This window comes from Zonotrichia albicollis, chromosome 5 (assembly GCF_047830755.1).
Source record: "Zonotrichia albicollis isolate bZonAlb1 chromosome 5, bZonAlb1.hap1, whole genome shotgun sequence".
NCBI classification, from domain to species: Eukaryota; Metazoa; Chordata; class Aves; order Passeriformes; family Passerellidae; genus Zonotrichia; species Zonotrichia albicollis.
Window position 1 is genome coordinate 23,895,203 of NC_133823.1, and position 27,334 is coordinate 23,922,536.

Consider the following 27,334-nt stretch of genomic DNA (forward strand, 5'->3'; position numbering starts at 1 on the left):
AAGTAGTGGACCACATTACAAAACACGTTTCAGAACTTAATCTATATATGATTATTATGATCAATAAAAATAAAGTGTTTGATTACACATTTTTAAATGCGAAAAAGTCCTAAATACAAGAAAATATATAAGCAAACAGCATCTCTTTTTGTAGCTGATTTCAACATCTAGTTATTTTTTTTACCAATCCCCTATTTCCCATTTGTTTAGCTTCAGTTTATAGCCACTAGCTCTTGTTATAATGGAGACTATTGCATAAGTGAGTTATGCACAAAAGCATTTTTATAGCATATTCAGATCATCCATCAACTCTTATGATTAACTTAAGAAACTGAGCCTGAATAAAAAAAAATTATCTGCAGCCCTAATGTGATCTGCTGATTTCTCTTTTCTCTAAATTCTCCGTATTACCTTCAACAGCTCTTTTTAAACTGCTGATACAGTTTAATTCTGTAATTCAGTTTAATACAGTAATTCTGGAGATTGCACTATCAGTCTTACCAGACGGAAGCGTAAGAAGCACCTCTCTTCTACATTCTGCTCTTCAAGAATCTCATTAAGGCTTTTAAGCCAATAATTGTACAGGGTAAGCATCATCAGGCAGTACCATCAAGGTTCCCTTTCCCAAGCAAGGTTAGATGAGAGGATCTTTTCAAGTTCCTTTCAATCCTTTCAATGTTTTATCATTAACAACTGAAACATCCTTCTGGTGTCACCATGACAGAATTCTCCATTCAGAATACATAAACTGAATACATGCTTTGTTTTTCATTTCAGATATCTAACTTTCCTGAAGAACTGCACTTTGTTAGTTGATGCCTGTCCTCTTCAACACACAAGTGATTTGCACAAATTACATTCTTATAAACAGCCTTCTAAAATAATTTGAATATGAAATTTGTTGTACCAACAACCACTTGCTTGCTAGCTGAGGAAAGTCTTTGTTTCTCAGGTTTTTGAAAAAACATCTTGTGATATTTTTGATCTTCCATGTCCATCTAATTTCTGTGCTTAACTACTTAGTCCCTTCAGATCTAACAAACATCTACTCCCTTCAAAAGAAAAGATCTGAATTTAGTCCTACTACCACTTAGATGAACTAGCTAACTAAAGGAAGATGCACACCAAGTATTTCCTCTGCCATCTTGGACCAATATACCTTCAGACCTTTCTCAAGCACAACAGATTCTGTGGAATATCCCACACTTGTCAAGAACTGCTGCAGACTAAAAGACACTGAGAAATATAAGTAATGGTTTGGTTTAGTACATGAAAAGGCTTTATTGGTGTCCAAAGGAGAAAAATAATTCTCTGTATTCACATGTTAATCTTTTTGAAGACTGAACGTGCTTTTACACCAGTTAAGCATTCAGTGAAGTTAAATGCCAGCATCCAGATACACTGGATACTATCTTACACAATTTAGAATTCTGATAGCATGGGTTAATAGCAATAACTGTTGAGGGCAGAAAAGGACTTTTTGGCAATAATTTTAAAAGACAACAGTGTATCTGAAACACTTCAGTTTTGGGTTTTTTTCCTTCTTTCCTTTTTTTTTTTTACTATGAAGTATATAATGATGGTATAAACTGAATAGAACTACATAGAGGAGTGCAAAGAAAGAGTAAGTCCAATGGAAGGCTGGTCTAAAGCACAGAATCATAAATTCAGAACACATTGTTTATAAATTTACATAACCACAGCTTTCCTAGTAAGTCCCTGACCATCTGTACTTTGCACCATGGCTTGATCTTTCCATAGTGATTTTTCAGTCATGCTAGATTAAACCAGAAGAGTTAGACATGTAGCAATTTCTACAGAATTACAAGGAGTCATTGTCATCAGTGAGGTTCATGGCCTATTATGCAAGGCACTGAACAAAAAAATACAAAGAACTAGTTCCATGTCTGATTAAATTTAGTATACAGATCTGTCAGACCAGCAGCTTATTAAAATGCTGGAATATTAAAATGTTGGAAAAAGTAATTTTTCATAAGCATGGAATCAGGGAAAATCCAGAATTTGTAAGAAGTACCATAGAGTCACATGCAGAACAACAAAACTCAAGATAGTTTTGTGCTAACTACACCAATTTGCATGAGAGTAGCACTTTTTTCCCCACCTCCATTTCGAATTTCAGCCTGAATCAGCTCCTGTTTCAACCCTTCAATTTCTTTCTTCAGTTTAGCATTTTCTACACGGAGCTTCTTCTCTTCTCGAAGAGATGCTTGCAAGACTAGAGTTGACACATTAAAAAAAAAAAACCAACAGGTTTCAGTAACTAGCATTGATCACTATGGACACAAAGCTATGTTTTTAAAGAAATTTGAAACATGGTGAGCCAAACAGCACAAAAGTGAAAAATTTCAAGGAGTATATAATCAGAAATACTTAGGAATTATTTTCTTTGTTGTTGAAATAGACATTTTAACAATAGTTATATAATCTGCCTCTCAATATACTATCTTCTCAGTCCCCTAAACAGAATCACAAGAAAAAACTCTGAGAAACCTACAGAAAAACCATGATGATGTTTGTAATAGAGAGCATCTTTGTTCACTGATACAGCTGAATACAAAAGATCAAAACTGAAGCTATGACACTCTTGAGAGAATGCCTTAGGTGTGAAAATTCAGTACTAAATTCAGGATAAGGCATAGTCTCGTATTCTTTCCAACTCCTTTTCTCTCTTCAAATGGAATCATGTTCTATCAAATTTCCATAATTTGTGGTTTAATTCTTCCTCATCCATACCTCTCCTATTTCAGAGTAAGCAGCTTCAAAAAAACCCAAACCAAACGAGAACAAAACCCCCACAGCCCACACGACAGTCAAGTGGGGCTACGATTGCAAGGTTTATCTTGGAGAACTTGAAATGCTTTAAAGGCTGACACACCAAACATTCTCATTTTCTCCTATGTGCATTTACTGTTAACCATCTGGTTAATAGATTTAGCATAAGATAGATAAATCCTTACTGGCTTTTTCCTTAAGCAGGGCAAGTTGCTGCTTGAGGTACTCAATGACTTGATCGGCCTCAGCACCCTTCTGCTCCAGTCTGCTCAGCACTGCATTGTTGGCTGCCATCTTTACCAAAAAACGGGATAAAAACCTAGACAAAAAACAGCCTAAAATTAATGACTTCTTAAAGTAATAATACTATTATCTCTTACCATGTCAAGCAGTTCTCAAATCAGTTGCTGAACAAAAAAATTTGCTAAGTGAAAAGCTGGGCTCCTACCTCCTAATGCCAAGTCCAAACAAAAAGCAACGTTAAACAGAATCTGATGTTTGACAGCTGCTTTCAAGTGTTTTGAAAGAAAAGCTATTTTTCTTCCCAGCAGAAAATGTGTTCTTCCTTCATGAAACAGGGAAAAGGTGGGGGGGCAGCAGGGGTGGGGGGGATGTGGAAGGAAATAAAAGGGGAAAGATTGGACAGGAAAATACTGTATCCTGGGCTTAACTAAAAAAAATTAAGTGTATATCAAAATTTATTGAGACTAAGAAAATGGAATCATGCCACAAAAATTTCCAAATGTTTCCAATAAATCCATTCAGAATATACTGAATACTTCATACATTGTGCTTATGCATATATTAAGACTTTACTGTTTTAACAGTCATAATTCACAAGTATTTTAACTTATCTCAGATAAAAACAACTTTTATTAGAAGTTTACACTTCAGAGTTATTTTAGCACCAATTTTGACTATTTGATTTTGCACCTGCTGAAATCGAAGGGCCAGCACACAGATAACAAAGAAGCAGGGAACACAAAAGATCAGCAAAGAGCAGAAATAAATGCTGTCTAACCTTTTATGGTATTCACCATTTACTAATGTTTCACAAATGTTCCAGAATGTAGTTATGCCTTGTGTACAGCCTTTATTTTTTGAAAGCTACCAAATCTGGCCTACCTTCCTTCTCAGGAACATTTGTATCTAAGCACAAGAACTCAAATAATGGCAACAGAATGATGAAAAACAGTCACAATCACTCATATCTGCAGCAGAGAGTGCTTTTTCCCTCCCACTCAGTATATAAATGAGAAAAGAATCTGTACTAACAGCTGCCTCTTCTGTAAATCAAGAAAACTGGTTACAGGTGGGAAGAAAAGATCTTTACAAGCAATGGTGATCTAATTCCTGTGAGGTGATTCAATTCCTGTAAAGTTGTCCATGAGCTGCAACAAATGAAAGAATTGGTAAGAAAATGGCAATCCAGGCACATATATTGGCTCCTCAACTTTATCAAAATACAGAAATGTCTTTTCTCATATCAAATTGGCAGATAAATTCATATTTTATTCCAAGACTATTGTAACACTATGATCTAAATCTGGTTTTAACATACAAATAATATTCCCTATTGGGATATGCAACAAAAGTAATGCTGAAGAAAAAAAGAGATTAGGAATAACTGAAAGGTGAACAGCTACAATCACACTCATGCCAGGGCTAACATACTGTCTCTGCTGCACTCTAAAAATCAACACATGTTTTAGATCTGATCTTACATTATAAATAACTCAAATGTCCACAGGAATATATTTAAATTTAAAAAAATAATAGTAAAAACCCCAGAAAACTAACTACAATTATTCTGGAATAGTGTATTTAAAAGGAATAGTGTATTTAAAAGTTCCCAGAGTAAAATTCATAAAGCCAGAGAGAGGTGTAATAGACAGATGATGCATGGGGTATCTTGAAATGTGATGCAGGAACCAAAATCCTGCCTTCTTTGCAATGCAATACAAACAAAGTCTGTTCTACAGAACACACTGTTTCACTTAAAGATGCGAGAGTATTATGGCCATCACACCTTCCACTCATCCACAACAGATTTTTCTTTTAAAAGAAAGAAACTCTCTTGGAGCAAAGAGCAGAAAAATCTCTCCAGGACAACTAAATTAATTTTTATATTCAAATTAATGTCTGCTAACAAGAAAATAATTTTGTTTTCATGGGCAGACTGAAAACAGAAAGTTTCAAAAAGGAAACCAGTGATTCCAATAAGCTCCTAATTGAGATGTCAAATGGAAACAGACATAAAACCATTATGGCACAACACAGCATAATACAAAGCCTAGGATATTACAGTCTGCATACCAGTAAGATTTCTTGCAGGCTACAAATTCTCTCAGGGGAACACAATACTAACAGTGGAAACTTTTCCAACAACAACAAAAATGCTACTAAAACTTCAAAGTGAATAGAACTGGTACATTTTATAGATTTTAGCCAAGTTGGCTAATGAACTGAAGATCTGGAAATGAAGTTACATGATTACAATTTTCCCACTTGTCAAATAAATTTCTATAAAGCCAGTATTGTAACAATAACACAAAGGAATAGGTATTTCCGATGCTAATATGGAAAGGCAACAGGCTGAAATGAACTGCTGCAGGAACAAGCACAGGAACCCGTACAGCAGAGTGATAAAATTGTATCCAAAAAGGGCACATGAAGGAAAAAAAGTAAGATCCACCCTTTATTATAGAATACAAAACACACTAAAAATATGAGAACTGCAACAATCAAAAGTTACAGTCAATTTTCTTTTTTTCTTTTTCCACCTTTACTCTATTTTCTTTGCCTTCCACTATCTTATCACCCTAACACAAAAAAATCCTAAAACAACCAACCCTTATTGGTGATACACAAACTAAAAATTAGAAAGAAAACCAGAAATAATATAGCTTAAAAACCAGATCACAGCTTACTGCATATATATTCTGACCTGCTTAGGAAAAAATGTCCCAAAGAGCAACTGAAAGTAAAGTCACTTCATCCAATCGTGCCTGATGAGCTCCTTTCCCTTGCTTTGAAAAACAGGTATGGTGTATTTACATTCAGACTTTCTGGAAAAGTCCTTAAGTTACCTGCTTGCTTAGCTAAGGGAAACTGGTTTATCTCAGACCTCTGGGGACTGCTGTGTTATTTGCAAGACACTCAGGACCACTCCAAAACCCACTTGCTCCACTCAGTGAAACTCAATCTTGAAATGAAAGACTCAAGCTGTACAGCTATTCATCACAGTGCACACCAACACATGAGAGCTGTTTCATTTCTCATCATTCTACCTGAGGATTAAGAGAGTTGCCCATGTTTTTTTTTAAACTGAAAGCACTGCCTGATGCCATCTTCTAAGTAGCTGCAGTTTCCTTGCAGGAGAAAACAGGCACTATCTTACTTTGCTGCTTAAAAACAAGTAATGTGGAAGTGTCCCCAAAGTGGCAAACTCTCTGTAACAAATCAAGCCTTCTCATAAAAGTACAAATTATCCCCAAATTTTAACACATTTTACAAATACTTTATCAACATTGGCTCAACTTTAAAATATATCAACATCAAAAACTGAAAATACAAAAGATGCTAAAAATGTAAATCTGGTTGTACCTTACTTTTTAATGCCGTTGATTGCTAAAAAAAAGCCAAAATCCTTATAAAATTAATGACAAAATTTAAAACTTAAAACTCTAAAAATTAGTGTTGGAATCTATCCATAGTCTGAACATAGACCCAATTACTTTCCACTATTGGAAAAGCAACCACTAAACAGAAAAAACCCAAAACAAAACCACAAACAAACAAGCAAAATAAAAAACAACACCTGAAACTTGAAAACCATTGATTGCTAAAGCCTAAAACAATTAACTCTGAGCATTCCTTTTTCCAGCTAGAAGTTTTAAAAAGCTCAGTACTTTGAAGCTCTCAGCTTTTTCTTACAGTGCTTTGCCATTATCAACACAAAAAGATTACAACTGCAGATTTAACCACAAGTGCCTCCTTCTACTCTCTTCCTCTCTCTCCCCCGTACACGTTAATTCCTCCACAGTAAGAGGGAAAACTTTGACAGCCCACCACACCTGGACAGCATTCTCCTCTGCATGGAGCTCTGCTCTCACCCACTGCTGCTCTGTGCTTGCCATGGAGGAATCAAGAATTCCTAGGGCAAAGCTAATTCCATTCACCTTTAACAAAGAGCAGGAAACAACCACACAAAGGCCCAGGTGGCATTTTCTGTGAGGCACATGTTTATGGTATGGTAATGAGTGCCAACCGAGATCTAAGATTTTATTTTCTCACAAGAGGAAAAAAAAAGATCTGACATGCTGGCTTTTCAATTGAGATTATCTGTTCAAATCCAACAGAATCAGTGGCACATTCTAAAAGTTATCAACACCACAAAGGTAATTTCTCCAATGCTAACTAAAGTTCAATAATTTAAGCTATATAAAAATACTTAATGTTAGTTCCTCTTCCTAAGCTTTTGGTCTTAAATCCTAAGGAGATGTCAAATTAAACTTTTTCTTCCTTTGCAGAATTGTGGCCAATTTGTATAGCAAAGTCTGCTACTCTCTGTAAAAAGACCGAGTACCATCACTTTGTTTCTACAAGAAGTGTGTTCAAAGCCTCCTATCCGAGCATCTTTTCTGGGTATGGTCCTTTCTGGCACACAATCTTACAAAAACCCATAAACATAACAGAATGTGCCAGCTGTTTGCCAGACTCCGCTTTCCTGTGCTTTGCACTTCTATGAACTGTGAGGACACAGTGAACCAGATTTGAGAATCTCACATCACACCTTTTTATTCTGCAAGGTAAGGAGCAACAGTTAGCAGATCAAAACAGAAGAAAGCAGACTAGAAGTATGTTTTCTTTGGCTGAACCAAAGTATCACTGCAACTAGGCAACTGTTGTAACTCATCCCATATTTTCTCATCTTGGAGAACTGAGACCCACGCTTTATAAATCAATTCTTTCTTAAAGGTTCCTTCTAACTTCTGATAAAATATTCTAGGCCTGATGCTGTCAGCACCTTTTGGTAAGATTTAGAATACCTGATTTGATGAGTTCATATTTTTGGAAGAAAAAATTAAGACAGTTTTTAGTTCTCAAATCTCCGAAAATTTAAGCTATATAAAAAATCCAAGCCAAAACACAAGAGAGCTACAACTAATTAGTTCTGAGATCAAATCTTAGTTTTGACTTGATCGCCCTCAAACTTCACTCTAAGTAATGCAAGGAAAATCTGCAGCAATTCCCCACTTGTCTTAGGGAAGCAATGGCCTCAAACACTTTGCTACAAATTCTCAGTTAAACAGTTCTGTTGCTAGGACATTTTGGAAATCAAGTACATTTAGTAAGTTTCCTCACTACCACAAAAAATTTGATATTTCACTAGCTTTATACCTGTTACATGTTGTAAAACACAATCATGCTCTTATACCCATATATCCCTTCTCAGGAAATGAAGTTCCAAAAGATCATGTGATTCCACCCTTAACAGACAGAAAACAATCATATTTACATCTTGGAAATATAGGTTTTCCACAGTTTTATGTGTGGAAAAATATAATTCCTCAATAAAAAAAAATTCCTCAATTACAAAAAAAATCCTCAGTAAAAAAAAGTCAAATATAGAGCAATTCACAAACAGTTTTAAAAAAATGTGCCTTTTAAATCCATATACAAATAGGCAAAGTTATCAATAACAACCAATATAATGCTGAGAAAGAAAAGAGAAGAATTTTAAGTATTAGGTATTTCTGCATTGCATTACTATCAAACCCATCATTTACTTGTTATAATGGAGCAAAAAAAAAGACATAGTGCACTAACACTTAAATACCATTTCAAGCACACTTGAGGCATGCACATATCAGTGAAGATTTGACTACCAGCTCAACTCTCTTTCAGAATTAAGTTTATTGTTAGCACTGAAAGGGAAGAATGTATGTTTCCTAAATAGCACAAAGTTCACACATCTAAAAGTACAATCCAAGGCCTTAAGCAAATGTGTGTAAGTATTCAAAATGTACATGGTCACCCAGGTCCTTCTCCACATATGGGAAAGGAGACATATCAAAATATTTTTTGGCAGAACAATGGCAAACGCTTGAAAAGCAACAGCAAAATTTAAAAAAACAACAACAATAAACAAAACAAACAAAAAACAGCCAAACAAAAAAAAAGACGCCCAGAAAACATACAAACAAAAATCACTCCCAAAAGAAACAAAAACAACCCACAAAAAATGTTTAAAGTCAAGAAATAAATCAACAAAACAAAACTCCTAACCCCAAACCCAAACCACAACTGGTCAGGTTTTGAGGTTTTTTTCCAACATTTGAGCAGTATTGTTAGATTGCAGTATAAAACATTGAAACCTAGAAATTATCAAATGAATCATCATGGAATCTGATTTTTGACTTGCCGTACTAGACCAGCAGTTCCCTGCCAGGTACTAGAGATATGGGTACTACAAAAGATGAAAATGATTTCTAACTACTACCCTGGTATTTTTCTAAAAAACTTTTTTTAGCCTAAATTTTATTAGAAAAATTCTATTTTTCTAAAAAAGTAATGGTCTTTTGAATATGAACAAAATGAAGTTACAGCCTAAAATATTAAGAGGGTATTACAAAATACATCAGCACAGCTTTAAAGATTCCAAATTGCAGAAAGGCATCAAATCTGGTCACCCTTTCTCCCCAGAGTGCGATTGCTGTAAGTGGGGCTTTAAACAGTCAAACAACCTGGTTTGTTGGGTTTTTTTCCATTTAGCTCTTAAATACAACTTATTATGCATTCCCTGTCTATAAGCTTCTGTGTGGTCAGTATTGAAAGGAATTTGCCAAGCACCAAATTAGTAGGCAAAGCTGCACATTTTTGCTGTATGTTATTTCAACTCACATCTTTGGCACTGAGAAAGTCAGAATAATTGCTTTGCAGATTTTCAAACACCAAAATGTCTAATACAGTCCATCCAAGTAGGAATGTTAGCTCTGTGGAATGATTTGCTAGCTCTGGAGACTACAGTCCAACCCTTCTGGCTGCCAGATAAATCAGGCTCAATCCCAGCTGCAGACAGGTCCTTTTAGTAGTCCTAAGAGCCTACCCCTCCCAATTTTAAAGGGCTGTAAATAGTAAAAACACAGAAAACTGAACTTTTTCATATTGAAAAACACTGCAGCATGAAAGAGATTTTTTAAACATATGATGGAACATCACACGAAAGGCCCATCCACTGGTACCAATTTTGAGACACAGAAGTTACTTAGTAATGACTATTTTTAAATGTGAAGACAAGTCTGCCTTGAAAGGGAATGATGCACTGAAGTTACAAGCAAGTCATAGCATTAATGAGACAGGCAAAAATCAGATCTATGAGAAGCAATGAATGAGGAAGTAAGGCATATATTACAACATATAATGAATGAAATTGACTGGCCTAATTTGCATTAAATTTGATGTCTGGGATTGATATGGTAGAGCTCATCAGAAACTCAAGAGTGAGGAGTAAAAATAATTTTCATTCCATTTCTATCTCAAGACTTTAGTAGATGCCACATTGTATTAATTAACTGCATCATACCTTAACACACTACAGCTGCAACACTCAAGAGGTTAACAGTACTTTCAGCTTTATTCACATTCCTGATGTAAACTTGTGCTAAATGTCAATTCAGGGAGAAATTCCTACTAATGCTTGCCTCAGCCCAATCCTGAACCAACTTTGTGTTCTTTCCCACCTCTGAGGAGACACTCCAAGGACTAAACAAAGCAGAGACATGATCACCCTTAAGGAGTTCTGCCCAGGTTAAGACAGCAGTCAAGCATTTGGATGTGGTCTGTAACAAAATTTACACCTTAATTTATTAACCTGAGCAGTCTGCCCGGTAACTGAACAGCCAAGGATGGCTCACAACACAGCTCAAGGAAAGCAATTGCTTTGAACCACTCGACTGAAGTCTCAGCAGGTTCCACACCCACTGCATCTGCCAGGTCCCTGCAAGTGCCCTGGAGATTCATCTGGCTGCGCTTTGTAGTGCAGCCTGCAGCTTAAGTAGCAGCTCATATGCCAAAACAGTTGGACAGCCTTATGTATTTTTCAACAATGTTTATCTTTCGAATCCCACTGCATTAATATTTTAATAGTACTATCAAAATCTTTCAGTAAATGATCATCATGTGCACAAGAAATTCCCACAATAAATCCCATGATGGAAAAAATGCAACGCCCACAACATGCTGCCTCATTTCTTTGACTGTAATCTCCGACTGCCAAACACAAAATACATCCAGGTCTTTGGAACAGTAAACCTTACATCAAAAACTGACAAGGTTTTTTGTTAATTTCGTTTTTCTTTCTTTTTTGTTGGGTTTTTTTGTGGTTATATATAAATATGTGTGCACATACAAATAAAAATATATATATATATATATATATATATATATTAAAAAGCATTTGCTATTCATGTCTCAAAGTATCCTCATAAAACTTCCCTGACAGGTGATGAACTTTACAATTACCGACACACACATATGCCTATAAATTCAGAAATTTAAGAGAACTCAGCTGCATCTGGACAAGTCTGCAAGGTCAGCATATGTCACAGGAACTCGAAGAATCTGTACTGTGGTTCACCCTCAAGGGTTTTACTGGGAAAGTAAAGTGAAAGCTTTAGATTACTGTTGTAACTACAGAGTAAACTACTCATAAATCAGAGAGAAGAATCAGAACTGCACTGAAATCTACCTGTTGATGCCAAGTACAACAGCTTCTTAGGCATTTAACTGATTTCTGTAACTTTATCCTAAAAAAAGCAAACATTAACACTACTTCCTTAATTTAGAGCAAGTACAGCAGTAACAGAAAGGAAATGAAACAAAGAGCTGTTTACACTCTCTCCCTAAGAGAAGTCTCAGTTGAGAACAAAGATGTATTTTTTTTGTCAAAAACCCTAGCTGCTAAGAAGATACTTCAAAAATATCTTTTCCTTAGAAACTTGAAGTTTGAGAATAAGAATGCCATTAAACAATGTATTTTATGTCTGCAAAATAAATGGTATTGGTTAGGTAGTTCACAGGAACATTTCAGTTCCCAATGCTCTTAATATCTGAAATCTGGCTGCTAGTTATCTTACATAGTACAAGTGTGTTAAAAAAGAACCTTGACATTTACTACTTTTACATTAATATCAGCTTTTCTACATGTAAAAGGAGTATCTTGTAGCGCAGCTAAAGGAAAACAGGATTTAACCATTCAATTAAAACAAGTGCTCAGGTTAAAAATAACCATTATTTACTCACAAAAGCACTGAGCTGACCCCATGCAGATGTATTTTGAAAGAATCAGTGTCCTCTAACTTCAGACACATTAACAGCTGCTGAGGCAGAACCTTGAGGCATTCGTTATGTGGGCCAAATAATACCTGAACAAAAAACTAAAAACGTGCATGTTTGTGAGCACATCTGTGTGTAACCAATGCAAGAATAATGGCAAACATCTTTTAATGGGGAGCAACAAAGCTGTCAAACAAAATTTTCAGGGTAACAGCAGTCCTTGACAAACTTGGAGCCTGCAGCTACAGCACCTTATATATACAAAAAAAAAAAAAACCAAACCCACACAACACAAATAATTGTACTTTCCAATGCTGAATTCACTCACATAATAGGATGATATTTTAATGAAAACCTATAAAGACTAACTAACCCTGTGCAGAGAAAATAATTTATTCAGCAGTGGAATGAAAAGTCTAAATGAACTTTTGAAACTAAAGTGGGCTGACAACTAATCCTCAGCAGCCAGAAGCAGTTTCATGTCACTTCAAAACCATGTTCCAGCAGTATCTACCACATCTTTGCAGTTGTATGCACTGAGAAGCACTTGGGGTTCACAGATTTTAAAACTTCCAGGATGAAAATTATTTCTCCTCTTTTAATGCTGATCTGTGCAGCAGGAAATAAAAATTCACAAAAGCAAACAAACTCCCTGTGCACTCATTTCGGATGTTGAGAGGGCTGATGTCAGCTATTAAGACTGATAGTCTCTGACAGAAGAATCCTCCAAGCAGCTTTTGGGAAATAGCCATTTTTCATTTATGGATTCAAACTATAGAAACAAAAGAAGTTTTAAGTTAGCTAAATTCTAATTTTGCTGTGCTCCAAATTTTTCTATTAAAAATCCAATAATTTTTAAGCAATTATTTTCAATTGACATATGTTGGTTTAACGTCTTCAAAAGTGCTAATTTGCAGGTAAGTTTTCAGTAAATTGCAAAGGAAAAGAAAAGATCTCTGTGTGCCTAGGTCTCATCATGAGCATTATTTTATAGAAGGTCATTTGGATGTGAAATTACTTACTCACTGTGATGCAGCAGGGTTAACTGAACCCCTAAGAAAGGATTAATTTCCCAGGGGTACGATTCAGTGTCATGGCCTAGCTGGCAGCAGTGACTGCCTCAGCGTGCGACTGTTACCAATTATGAGAGCCCATAACCCAGAAGGTTTCAAACCTTACAGTAGGACTAGCAGATGTGCTCACAGAGGTGAACTCAGGGCCTTGCCTCCAGAGCAGCTGCCAGCAAGCCAAATGCAATGCCTCTCGCATGCCATGCACTAGCTCCTGCACTCCTGGGGGAACAGCAGTCCCCAGCCACCCCCAACAAATGAGCTGCTGAAATGATCTGGCCACTTATCTGACAGTCTGAAACAAGATGCCACTACAAAGCTGTATATTAAACTGTAACTGAGAAACACTCTGGGATAGAAATCAGATCCAATAGCCATGGATAGTTTCTCAGAGAGGGTCCTGAAGTCACAACCTAAGCTTCACACTATTAATTCATACTCAGCTATGTTGGAAAAGCTCCTGATGAGAAGGAAATGGAAATAGAAGTCTTCATAATAGGCGGTTTTATGCCAAAAGATTGAAGTAAATGACCTCAAGAATACATGTGCTAACTTGAGGCAACTTTTGATGATATTTAATGCATTACCAGCTGCAAGGAATTCAATTTTCTCCTAATCCTGAATAGAATCTCTGTCAGCGTTTAAGAATTCTGAGGAAAGAATGAGTTCTACATGAATTGTGTTTAGCAGATGATGATTAAATACAGTACATGCTGCTTTCTAATAGGAATGCTAGTTTAATCTTCCCTCTCTGCAGTTCTGGAAGTCAAAGAACAGTTTCTAGGCTGTTAATTTATATTAAGTGACATAAGAACCTAAGAACTGAGAGTGGTGAGGCACTGGTTGAGGCTGCCCAGAGATTTGCATCATAAGCAATTGTTCCCTAGAAAGAACAGCAATCTGGCACACTGAACTTTGTAATCGAGACTGACAGCGCTTGCCATGCCTAAAACCACTATAACTGCCCAGAAATTTCTAACACTACTGAACTTAAAAGCACTTGCTAGAAGCACAGAGCATGCTCAGGCAAGAAACTTTTCCTATTTAAATGTAAACACAGATGTTTGGAAAGTTTAGGAATACTCAAATGGACATGGTGACAATCTCAACACATTTGGAGCCATCATGCTACCCAAGCAAACTAGCACATTTTTATTATGCTCAAAAAATCACTTTCTCTTGTTTCATCTATCAAATCTTTTCAACTGACTGTAACCACAGGGGCTGTATTTTCAGGAGGAAAATACATTCTTGCAACATGTTTCAAGCTTGTAGTGGACTTCACTATTAGAAAACTCTATGGCCCAAAAGGCATAAAGGCAATCAACAAGTCAATCAATTAACACAACACTACATCACAAAAAGAACAGAGAACAACTCCTCACCTGGGAGTCTACTACCCTGCCACACCTGTCTGCTCCAGTTTAAAGAAAAAAAAAGTTCAAACTTCTAATTTCTCTAGAACTCAAGTCTGAGTGCCATAGGATGGAATAAGGGAGAAAGAAGTCAGGAAAGGCCTGACCAGCCCAAATTTTTTATAGGTAAACTGCCTCAGCTGCTCAAGAGGCTGCCCAAGCCATACTCACATTGAACTCGTACATACTCAAGACCCCCTACAACTGGCACAGAGATTTGCCTTTGTTCAGATTCCCCTTTCCTGTCTCTCAACTTTTTCAAGACACTTCAAAGAAGATCAAAAAGCTTGAAAGAAGTGCAGTTGTTTAGTCTACAGAAGAGAAGATAAATGGGAGACCTGGTCTTGTTCTTCAAAGACAAAGCAAGTTGGTACGAGAATGGGACTAAACTGTTCACCAGGTCTGATGCAGACATGAAAAAGAAAGCAAGATTTAAGTTTTGGAAAACTTTCAAGTAAGAGTAATAGACTGAACAGGCTGCCTTTGGAGGCTGTGGAATATCCATCACTGGAAGGTTTTAAAAACAGGCTAGGCAAACATCTGTCAGAAGTGATTAAGTTACAGTAGATGAGAAGATCTTTTGCTCCTCTTCTGCTAAGGTCCTTTTGTTACACCCATTATTACAAACCCAACCACATTTCTGTCTTTTGCATGCCTGTGTTTTATTTAACTTAAAAAACCATGCAATAAAAACCTGCCCTTCTGGGATATTTCCACATATTCAAGTGTGTTTATTTGGGGCAACATAATAGACATGAAAGATTTGTTAAGTGTGAAAGCAGGATAAAGAAACCACCTGTGAAGTAAAATATCAATGTATTAAATTTACACTCACTCTGAATAAATTGACCTCTAACATTATAATGCAGACAGCACTGCATTTTTTGTCCTCCAAGAGAAAAAACTGTTCAACTGATGACTTACTGATCTGCAGTCACTTGAAGATTTCCCTTAAAGGATTTTTTTTTAAAAAAAAGCACTTTTCCCCAAGCACAGAGAAATACAAAATTCAATATTACAAAACATTAATACAAAAAAAGACATCAGAAGGTGGCTTTGAGAAGTATCCAAACCTTTTCAAAACCATATTAAATTATAAGGACGGCTTCCATTGCACTGGAGGAAAACAAGCCATTGGAGACCTTTTTCCTCCCCCTGCTGTTTAATACTAATGTAACCATGGAAATGAAAACTAAACACTGACTTCCCCTCACCCCCAGCATGACAGGATATGTAACAGCAGAAATGTTTCTTGGTGAAGGTGAGAACAGGTAACTGCTCAGGAGAACACCCGGGTTTCTGGGGGTCTCTGCTGCACTGACACCATACAGCTCACACCACTGCCAGAGGGAAGAGATGCTGCTTGCTGTGCTCACATCTGATGTTCCTACCAGCTGCCCTCTGTGCTGACTCCTCACTTTTGTCTGTGCTGGCTAGCATTTGACCTTCATTAGGTTTTAGGTAACACTCCCTTAGAAGAGACAAACATGAATGAATAGCTGTGACATAAAGCAATCAGATCATAATCAGGCAAGTTCAAAAATATTATGGTCAATGCCAGAATTGTCTTTCTGCACACCTGACCAATCCTTCTAAGGACAACTGTTTTACATCATTTTTACTATATAGGTATTTCCCAAGTAAGTTCATCGGAACTTGTAAGGCACGTGGGATTTGTAGGCACACAAGAACTCCACCTTCTTTTCATTCTTGGTCTAGACAGGTCTGGAATAACATTTACCTCCTATTTTGCATCTCAGTATGTGTTTTTTCTTGTCAATTCAAGATCCACCCTTCAGTCTGATATCAAGCTTTGTCAGAGTAACACAACATCAATAAAATTATTTATTCTACTTAAAGGGGAAAGGGCAGGGAAGCTGACAAACTGAGAGGATTAAGAAAAATCCATAGACTGTTTAGCCCTCCTTCAATAAAGAGACCCTAGGTTAACTTGCCCCTAGTAAATTCATACTAAATTAGAGTTACAACAATATGAAGGCTATAGCATCATACTTTTCTGCATTAAACTTATTTTTCAGATTGTTTTCCCACTCAAATATGGGAAATATACTTCATTATCAGAAGTATCAAGTCTTCACAGCTCTAGGCAATTTGAGTCCTATTATCAATCTGATGGACTATTTTAAGATTTGCACAATTTTTTTGAGCTAATATCCTTCTCATTGGATACTGTTTTCTTCACACAAACCACTGCTTTCAGTCTAGAGAATGAAGTGTTGTTTCCTTCCCTCTTTACATTCAAAAGTGTAAAATAAACAAAGCTACCTAGAGCAATGTATGGAAAATAGCAGGAAGGAGACATTCTAGAGCACAAACTTGCTGAAACTAGTTTCAAGAATAATTTCTGCCTCCAACATCTTGGACCTGAGAGTGCTGCTAAAATATCAAAGAAATTCACAAATACATTGCATGATCTTCTCATAAATCAAAATTATTGCAACAGGAATATATTTTAAAGGAGTGACAGAGTGGAGAGAACACATTATGATGAAGCTGTATGGATAAGCAATGATCCTTGAGGCTACCTAAAAATATACAACACTGCCCCCCTGCAAAAATAAAGTCAAAAAAAAAAACCAACAAGACTAAAACCCCCACTTTACCAACCATTTGACAAAGTTCCTTCTGTTAGCCATTTCCAAGGCCTTATACCTTTTAGCAACTTCCAGTATTAAAAACTCAGGTTTCAGACTTTGGTTTTGCCTAATTTTATTGAATTTGGGCCTTTCCAACAGTGTGTGATAAAATTTAAACATAACTGGAGGATAATATAACAAGTGAATGGTAAGGACATATGAAACTAGGAGGCTGAATTTAATCCCTACTGCCTCACCTTAGTGCAGATTTCATGTAAGCAATCTACTTAGATTACTGAGTTATTCAGTTATTAATCTGAGTTATTCAGAACTGAGATTAGTTCTGAATCCCAGAACTATTTGTGAAAAGCAATGACTTCACTTAAAAGAAAACAAAAATCTCTGAGTTAAAGAAACAGAAAGAGCAAGAAATTCAAGTATTACTCAGTTTGCAGTAGCATTGTCTTTATTTTGCCAGCTGCCAATCCCAGCTCAAAACCACTTATTGATGAGGTACAGCACTGTCTGATACATACAGCACTGATAAATACTGATTTAATACTGATAGATACCCAATATATACAGGGCTTCAGGAGCGGTGCCATATGCTGGGGGCTGTGCACTGGCAATATAACCATAAGCTCATGGCTGTCGGACCAATGCACTCATCCCTGCACAGAACACGTGCTGTATGTCAAACCTTGTACCTCTGCTGGAAATGGACCAAATACTGCGATACACTCTGCTCCTCACTCAAGGCTATGCCAGAGCATAACGGCACTTACATAATTAACCAAAAGTGAGGCAACATCTACAACTCCTTTAGCAATAAGCAAACGTCAGTGGATATTCCTGTGCGTGCACTTTCTAGGCTAACACAGCATCTCCTCGCACAGCCCACCAGCCTAGGCCGCTTCCAAGCGCTCATCCCAGTGACAGCACCGAGTAAAGGACCAGAACCGTTTGGAGACGAACGGCTTTGAGACGAACGGCTTTGAGACGAACGGCTTTGAGACGAGCCGCTTCACCCACGGCTGCGTCCCCCACGCAAAGATGTGAATTTGCCACGCCGCCCGACAGCCCGAGCGCTCGGGATAAATCCCCTGACATGAACTGAACCACGACCGTGCCGCCGCTTCCTGCGGCTCCCGCTCCGATCCCGATACTCCCCCACGAGGGCGGCCTCCCTACGACCCCGGGGTGCGTGTCCCACGGGGCGCCCCATCGCGCTGCGCCGGCGGTTCGCAGCAAACTGGCAGCAGCAAATTACCGGGGCCCCGCTGGCTCCCTCCCACCCCAGAGAGCTCGGCCCGGCCGGGCCCGGCCCGCGGGGCAGCCCCAGGGCATCCACAGCGCCGTTTCCTCCGCGGCCAGCGGAGCGGGCACCGAGGGCGCGGTGCGGGCCGAGCCCGCCCGGCCGAGCCGCGGCGCCGCCGGGACACTCACATGAACCGAGGAGCCGCCGCCGCCGCCCGCACGGCCAAGAAGGACCCGCTCGCAGGGCTGCCCCAACGAGCGCCTGACGTTTGCTAGCAGGCGCCCGAGAGCGCCTCGCTCCCCCAGCACGCGCAGGGCTTCGGCGCCCAACGCGTCGTTCCAGAACACTGGCAGAACACGCACACACACGGGGGGAACGGTGTTAAACTTTTTCTCTTTTATTTCGTTTTGTTTTGTTTATGTTGGGTTTTTTGTTGAGGAAAAAAATGAAGCTCAGGCACTGTGCGGATCGCCCCTACGGCCCTAGAGCGAGCGGGTGGCGGGGAGCAGTGACATCACTGGGGGCGGGCCGGGGGCGGCGGCGCTGGCGCAGGTACCACCGGAGCCTCTGCCTTCCCTCTGTACCACTCTCTCGCCTTTCTCCCTCCCGTCCTTCGCCGGTCCCTGTACCTGTCCCGTCCCTCCATCCTCATCCTCATCCCCTTCCCCTGTCCCTCTCCTCGTTCCAGTCCCTGTTCCCATCCCTCTCCCTTTCCCCATCCCCTTTCTCCTTCCCCTTTCCCATCCCCTCCCGTTCCCCAGCGGTCACTGCCCAGGTGTAGCAGCGCAGGGGGATCAGGGTCCCCAGCATTTCTCTGAGTCCTTTAGAGAACCGGCTAAAAGCCATTCCTCTGTGCCAGGTTTAGTTCCTCAATCCGTGTGTGTCGGATAAATCAAACGGTGATAAACCCGATTTTAGGTCTTCATTATGATGCTGATATAGCAGAATTCGACTTTTCTTCTATACCTATTCTGCATTTTAATAAACTTTGTGAAATCACTCAGTTTCAGGGTTTTTTGTGAAGTAGCGACACTAGTTAGAGTTGTATATTCTATTTCATTTTATAAAATTAATAATATTTATTAATTTGATGATAAAAATATCAAATTAATGATATTTCTTATATTAATAATATAATAATATCAAATTAATAATATGTAGTGGTAGCAGGAATATTTTAAGACTTAAGAGCAGAGTTACTCTATGGAAGAATTTCTTCCTGTGAAATGGCCCACTTTGTTTAGCGTACCATGATTTCATGGAAAAGTGTTAAGTATAGGATGTTTAGGGTACCCGCTCTCCTGAAATTGCTCTCAATTGCTTTAAAAATGATTTAATATCAGTATAGTTATATTTTAACTCAGAAAAGCTGCCTTCATAAGGTAAGGAATATTTACACCTGAGTACTCAGGAGGCATTTCAGTCAGCAGGCATTTCAAGTTCCTAATGGGGCTATTTACCATGATTTCTGCATGTGGATGCTTTAGGAATTTTAGGCGTGTTTCACTGGATGGACTCATTCAGGTTGGTCTCTTTGTATGTGTTATATTTGCTTCTGAGAATTAGATTTATTATGTTTTAACTTTTTTCCCCCTAAGGGCAAAATCCTTAGTTTCCCTTAACTCAATCACCTTAGCACTGAAGAAGTGGAAATGCAGTGAAGTTGGAAATGATGGTTCTAGAAAGGCTGACTTCTGAAGAAAAAACACTTTTCTCTGAGAGCAATAGATATTTGGAGGAGCAAATAAAATGCTCAATAGTTGGAGTTCCACTTTGTATTTATTTCTCATTTTTGAACATCAAAAAGATACCTACTGCAAAATTTTTAGAGTAGTGCTAATCTGAATATTGAATTTCTAAAGGTCTTTTTTTCCTAAATAGGAATTTCTAAAGGTCTTCTTTTTCCCCTGATTTTGCTGAGAATGTTGGTGAGTGCTTTTGTGTACTATGAAGGTTTCTAAGGGGGATTTGGATGAAGGTAGGGAGCTGGGGAAGATTGTTCAGAGGTGGGATGCAACAAATCCACTCCTGGACTACTCATCTTTATGCCAGGCACGTTTCACAGATGTGACAGACTGTCTCTCATACATGGAATAAATGGTGCTTTGGAAACAGTGACTCAGTAATTTTAGATGACACTAATAAGACAAGTCTTCACTTCCTCTTCCATCCTTGCTGTTTTGGATTATCAGAATTGAATTTCCAGAATTCAACCCCAAAATTGAATTTGTATTAACTGGTTCTGGTGTCAGTTTAGAATAACAAACCTTTCTTCTTCTCTTCCTGTTTTTATTTCAAAGAGGTTCTGCAGGATATAATTAATTCCTTCAATCATAAAATTAATGCAGTATGTGTCTTTTCTATACAGTAAAAGTGAGTTGGAGGTGTAGAATTGTGTGCAATCCAGTAGGGACAATGTGTAGCACTCTCCTGTGTTTCTAGTTCTGCCAGACTTTGATGTGAAGTGAAAAAAGAAACCAAAAACAAACAAACAAACCCTCTCAATTTAAAAGCAGTCAGAGAAGAGCTTTTTTCAGATGAACTTTTAAAATATCTATAACCATTCTTTTTGAATTTAGAAATGCCAGTAAGTTACTAGAGAAGTGTTGAGACTGAAAAAAATTTGTTAAAAAACCCTCTTTCATTTAAACTGTAATATGTGTCCCTTTCTAAAGGTGGTGGAAGGCTTAAGTTTGGGGTTACTCATTTTATTTTTCAACTCAGTCTCTGGAATTTGTGTAAGTTGAGAATTAAAGAAAGATCAGAGTTTGACTGTGAGGGTAACAATTGACAGAACTAGCTGCTGATATCTTGGAAAACCTTTTTCATTGCTTTCATGGATTCCCTGTAATTAACTCTGTAGGAGGAGAATTTATTCCATACCTGTTAAAATTCTTTATTGATTCCCTTAGGTGGGTGACAGGAAGGGTTGTTGGCTTATCTCATGCTTAGGTCTTGTTTTTGCCTGTCTGGTTCCCAACCAAAGGGAACAAGTGATGAGTGTGCAGTTGCCTACTTGAACAAATTCCAGGTGTTGTAATTCCTCCTTGTAAGCAAAGTGATCTGAAGTGCAAGGAAAGTTTAATCACTTAAAATGGTTAAAATTGTTGGAATTTAACAATAATTTTTAATAAAATTCCTTTCTAAGTGTCAGCTGAATGCAGATACAGTGCATTAGAGAAGTATTATCTAACAGTATTTTTCTACAATAAAAATAAGAACATTTAACCTCAGTAGATATATTGTACACTACATATTTACCTTCTTCAAGACATGATGCATCTTGCTGCTAGGCATAATCTTACTCCCCCTCCCCTCCACTCTAATCATAATAACTTGCTTTTCTTCTATTTTAGAGCAAGCATTAGAGGATCATTGCGCCAAGCAGGATTGTAATTGAATCTGTAAACTAAGTTATTTTTTCTAAGTGTTTAATATATATTTTCTTTGTGATGTTGAGTAGTTTATTTGGCAGATGTTTTTACAGGAATGGGGGTTCTTCTTATAAATACACACTTATGGGTTTCCAATTGGAACCTGCTGCATGCCAGTAAATCTTTGTGCTTGCACTCTGTCCAATTGATGTCTTTCCAGTGGAAAAATCTGACTGTAATGTGCATTGTTCACATCCTAAAATAAATCATCTGCAAAAAATTATGAAATATTCATGAGATAGGAAAGTATTGTATCTTTATAAATAAGACTTTTAATACAAATATAAATATTCCAGTCATCAAAGCTGTTTTGGATTTTCCTTGCTTTTTTTAGGTTTGATTCCTTAACACTATACATTTATATTCAATATGATTTATTTTGATATGTATTAGAATGTAAAAGTACATATCTCATGCCTGTTTTTCTTCAGGGGAAAAAAAACCACAAATGAGATCAGTCTTTATGTTTGCTTTGTATCCTAAGTTGGACTGTATTAGTTAAAACAGAAGGTATTTTTCCTAAGATCCATTTGCATAGACCTAGTAAATATGTTTAGTATATAAGGATTTTTGTGCAACATGTATGGAGTTGCTGTCAGTTGGGATTCAGAAATAAATTTAGTATTTTTTATTGGGAATTTTGTGCTTTGGACAAGATTGTTTTCTTAGAGAAAGAAAAATTTTGAGACATCATATTTTGAAGTTTTCTGTTTCTCCTGTGTGACTTCCTGAGGGGAAAAAAAAATCTTAATTGCATTATTTTGTAAACAATTAGTAACCTGAGTCTGTGTCTTTTGCTGATAAATTTTTAATCTGTGTTCTCTGTTGAAGGAACACGAATTGCTCTGAAGGCTTAAGATTGTGTGAGAAAGATGTTTCCTTTGAAGGACACTGTGATGGGTGCCTCCACCTTCTTTGCCTCAGCTCTGCCCCATGATGTCTGTGGAAGTAATGGCCTCCCTCTAACACCTAACTCCATAAAAATTCTGGGCAGATTTCAAATCCTGAAAACAATCACCCATCCCAGACTTTGCCAGTACGTTGACATTACCAGAGGTAAACATGGTGAGTATCTGTTTAACGAGCAAGTTTTTTGTATGATTACAATTTTGGGGTTGGGGTTTTTTTTGGTGACAATATATTTTAAGGTGACTGAGCAGAATACTGCCTTCATAGCACCAGCAAGTGACCAGTTTTCAGTCTCAAAATTCGTGAATTCCTTTACTGTGATAGTGGTATTGGCTCTTTTGCTTCTTCTCTGTAGACTGAAAGGAGAGATTAGTTGTCTGTCCTGTCTTTTTGTGTTACACTAACAGATAAAAGGTAAGAACTTCCTTCTTTTTATACCTCACTGAAATTCCTGAGCTCAATTGCACTGCCATGTCTTTGTGTGGAATATGGAAATAGATGTGTTTTTGATGGTGAACTCTTACACCCATGTTCTGATGTTGTGAACATTTTCATGTGATGGTTAGGTTTCTTGTGCTTGATTTGCAGCTGGTGTTGCCATCTCATGTCCTGGCTGCAAGCCTCCTGTATTATTATCTTTTGTTTTCTTTAAGATTTCTGCCACCAGGCGTTACTTTATTCTAGCACAGGTTTGAAAGGTTTCTTTCAGTACCTGTTCTCACACTTATTGTTAGCTCAAATAAAACTTCTCTTCTTTTTTTCTGCTCTAAATATTCTGTTGCAAGCTCAGCAGGACTACAACACATAATTTCCACAAAGAGGCTGCAACACCTGTGACAATTTAAGTCACTGTCACCCTTAACTTTTAAATCAACACTGTTCTCATACAAAAGTGCATTGTATGTATTTGATTATCTGCAGGCTCTCATAAAGTAGGGCAAGTCATTTTTCTTCCTTTTAGAATGCAGTATGATGGAATGTTTCAGGTTTTTACAAAATTAGGATATTGCCAACTCCAGATACTGAAGTATTCTGTGAGTCAGGGAGTTCTTTGTGTTTTCCTTTGCCCTCAAACATGTAATTTTTCACTTATGCAGTCAGGAGGTCTAAAAAATTTAATAATTTTCATTTGTATTTATTAGTACTCCTTGAAACAAAACCTGGGATTTTCTTACAATATTATTTGGGATGAAAGGTTAGGAAATATTAACTAACATAACATTTAATAAATAAAAAATAATAAAAGATGGCATTTTTGATTAAAAAGAGTAAAGGACATGAAGATTTATCTGTGTGGATAAAAATGAAGGAAAGAATTCATTCTTATAGTTGAAGTAACCTGAAGGATAGTAAATAAAATGTCTAACCATGAAGTCAGGAGAGAGTTCTGTTTTAATAATGGTTAGAATGGCAGTTAAGAATTTTGATATAATATGGGAAATTTGGCAGCAAATGTTATCATTTTGATACTGGCAGAACTTTCCATGTGTCAGTTCTGTGCCTAGTGATTTCATGTTTGTGGAGTTGTGCTTGCAAATGTCAGTTTCCACTCTTGCAGAGAAATGTGAGAGCAGACTAGCAAAACAATTAAAAAATAAATTAGATGTGTAAATTCCTCCACAAAAGGCTTTCAAATGGGGAGTATAAAAAAAACCCAAAAACATTCAAATGTTTTTGGTTTTTTTTTTTGTAAAATTAAACTTTTAAAAAAATCTATGCTAGCATTGTAGGTGGCAGTCTCAACATTTTTGATAGGAGATTACTGGATGCATGGATGGTTGGATTGACAGTGCTTTGCATGAGGAAACTGGGAAGATATTCTTCTGTATCTCATAAACAAAAAATAGTGGTGTTATCCATAAGCTGTATGTCTTGTAACATTTATTTATGTGTAATTTTCTATACAATGTATGTCAAAATACTTCAACATCTGCCAAACAGGTACAACAAGAAGTCTCTACTCTCAGAGTTTAATTTGGATTCCAGTCCTCTTATACTTTTTTTTTTTTCAAATTAGAGAGACTGGTTGTGGCAGCTGAACACTGTGAGAAGAGTCTGGAAGATTTGCTACGAGAAAGAAAGCCTGTCAGGTGAGGTGTGAAGCTAACTCAAATCCACTCATCATTATTTCACATATCATCTGTGGCAAAATCCTGGACCATCTTTTAACTTTACTGGTTTAGCTAAATTTTACTCTGTTAAAGTTTAACCTAAAAACATTTTTTAGCAGATAAAGAATATGCACCCAAAGTGGGAGTACTCATTTCTGTGAAATGTTGTTATGGGGAATTTGCTTACAATTGAAAGAAATACTTTGCAGCTCAGAAAATAATGTACTTTTGGTGTTTCCTTTTAAAAATAAAATTAAACCTGTGACAGGATATGGAACTTTCTAAGATTTAATGTGAAGGTTAAGTCTGCTAGGTGATGAAATACAGCTTTCACTAGAACAGATAGAATTTTTGCTTGTGTGTTTTTTATTTGTAGAAATCTATTAATTTATCATCTTGAAAGTGAACAAGATGTCAGATAATATGCCCCGTGTATGTGTTAGCATTTTGTGAACTTGGACTTGTATGACAGTGCGTGTTGCAGAGGGCTGTAGCTTGAGGAAAGTAAGGGACATACAGCTTCCATTTTTTCTAAGGCAAAGAGATATTAGGTCTAAAGGGTTTTTCATGTGTGATATATGTTGTAGTTCTTCACAGAGTTTTGCATCAGGTTCCCATTGTGCCAAGTTCCAAAACAGTTAAAGCATCAGAAGCTCCTTTCATTGCTTTTAAATTCAGTTCTCACACTGTTCTTCTTTGAGCATGTGTGCCTTGGTGTCAGATGAGAAGCAGCCCAGACTGCCTGCTTCCTTGTGCACTGTTCTGGAGAAAGCTTCCCTGTAGCTGTTTTCATTTGCTTTGAGTTGCTTGATGCAGTGTACTTAGGTAGATTCTGTGGTAAAACTTTCTCAGATAGCAGATGTGCTCTATAAGCACATCCCTTTTGCCCTTTTATACCAGCATGTCTTTTGTGGCCTCCAGAAGGATTTTTTAAATCTTTTTAGGTAGTTTGGTAAGGTATGCAACTTCAGGTTTTTGTGTGCTGAACTAAGTTACTTCCTTAGTTTGTGATGTTACCTCAGCTCTTTGGGCTGTGGCTCTGTTAAAAGTAGTTGCACAAAGCATGGCTTTAATTTTTTTGTCTTGAGAGAGTTTTTGCTGTAGTAAATTGTTCTACTATCAGATCTTTCTTTTAATGAGTCAGTTGGGATTTCTTCTGGATGTTGTGACACTTGAGGATAAGGGCTGCAATAAAGCCTATATGTATATCCACAGCTTTTAGTTTTTAGTTTCATCTACTGTGAATTACAGTTTTTGCAGAAGTAGCTAAAGGATAAATTATGTTCACTTCAAATGATGTTTCTTGCATGACTGACATTTTCCTTTTCCTTTTATTTTTTTAATGATACCAGAATTTTTTAGTCCTATGGAGACCTAGAAACTTCCAGAAATAAGCTGGAAGGACCAATTCTCACTTATTGGTTATGTGATCTGTGTATATCAATTACCTCTGGAGAAAATATTTGGCTTTTTTATGAATTCTGATTACATTGGTCAGTGACAGCATAGCTGGCTACACATCCAGAGCTGATGCATGTGCTATTGCAATTAATTTTTTAAACTGTTTATGGAATGTGAGAAACTGCTCCTCTGGTTTCTAGATTAATTTTCCTTATGCTTGCCAGTAACCTAAGTCCTTTGCACCTGTACTACAAGCTGATGTAAAGTCAGCAGGAAATCTTCTATTATGTTAGTGCTGAAATTCAAGACATTACATTATGTACAGTCTATCTTTCTGTACATTTTGGAAAACAGGCCATACAGCTGTTTGATAGTTATTTGCAGTTCATCTTTGCTGAAGTCATGCATCAAGTGTAGCATACATTCCTTAATATATTAATTACATTTTTAAAAAAGAAATGTAGCTATGTTCTTTCATCAGTTATCTTCAGACTTTCCCCAGGTTTTCTAATTCTGATAAATCAGCTGCATGTAGGGGCCAAATTTGGAAATTAGACCTTCAAATGTTTGCTGCTGTGTTCTGTCACAATGCAGAAAGTAATTTTCTTGACATACCATCAAACATTTGCTAGAAATTGGAGTTGTGACATATTCAAGAATTCCTTAATTCATTCATTACCTAACAATACTGAGTCAGCAGTCCCCAGGAATTGCAGAGATTGTTTGTCATTGTCCTCAAAGTTGACATGCTCAACTTCATTTTCAAAGATTAATGCAAGTAAGTGTTTGGTAATTTATGGCCAGATTATTTTCTGCTTAGAGTGTTGCATTTTGGGATCCTGGAATAAGCTATAAGAATTCTTCTCAGGTAAATTTTCCCTTCTGCCATAAGAACTCTTATCAGGTAAAAATCAGGAACTCTCAAAGGAGGAAATGAGTATCAGCTTTTCACAATTCTTACCACAGGGAAGCAGGTACTGAAAAGGAATTTATTACAGCTCTCTAGT

The 27,334-nt window shown here is 37.3% G+C and overlaps 2 protein-coding genes across 6 annotated transcripts in view; one reads left to right on the forward strand and one right to left on the reverse strand.

The window, feature by feature from the left end:
• Positions 1-18,807, reverse strand: part of AIMP1 (aminoacyl tRNA synthetase complex interacting multifunctional protein 1) — a 31,825-nt gene extending 13,018 nt beyond the window's left edge. The window contains exons 1-4 of one of the 4 annotated variants that reach the window (XM_026791984.2): positions 18,661-18,704; positions 4,069-4,184; positions 2,979-3,112; positions 2,123-2,236 (exon numbers count right to left, since the gene is read on the reverse strand). In XM_026791984.2, coding sequence (XP_026647785.1) covers positions 2,123-2,236; positions 2,979-3,087 — 223 coding nt within the window. In that variant the 5' untranslated portion in view covers positions 3,088-3,112; positions 4,069-4,184; positions 18,661-18,704. The other 3 variants (XM_005484696.4, XM_005484694.3, XM_074541070.1) reach the window with 3 other exon arrangements.
• Positions 18,808-18,938: 131 nt separating this feature from the next.
• TBCK (TBC1 domain containing kinase) overlaps positions 18,939-27,334 on the forward strand; it is an 87,471-nt gene continuing 79,075 nt past the window's right edge. The window contains exons 1-3 of one of the 2 annotated variants that reach the window (XM_005484697.4): positions 18,939-19,024; positions 22,738-22,971; positions 24,833-24,905. In XM_005484697.4, the coding sequence (XP_005484754.2) occupies positions 22,779-22,971; positions 24,833-24,905 (266 nt within the window). In that variant the 5' untranslated portion in view covers positions 18,939-19,024; positions 22,738-22,778. Of the gene's footprint in view, positions 19,025-19,861; positions 19,997-22,737; positions 22,972-24,832; positions 24,906-27,334 lie in introns of those variants that run through there. The other variant, XM_026791986.2, reaches the window with a different exon arrangement.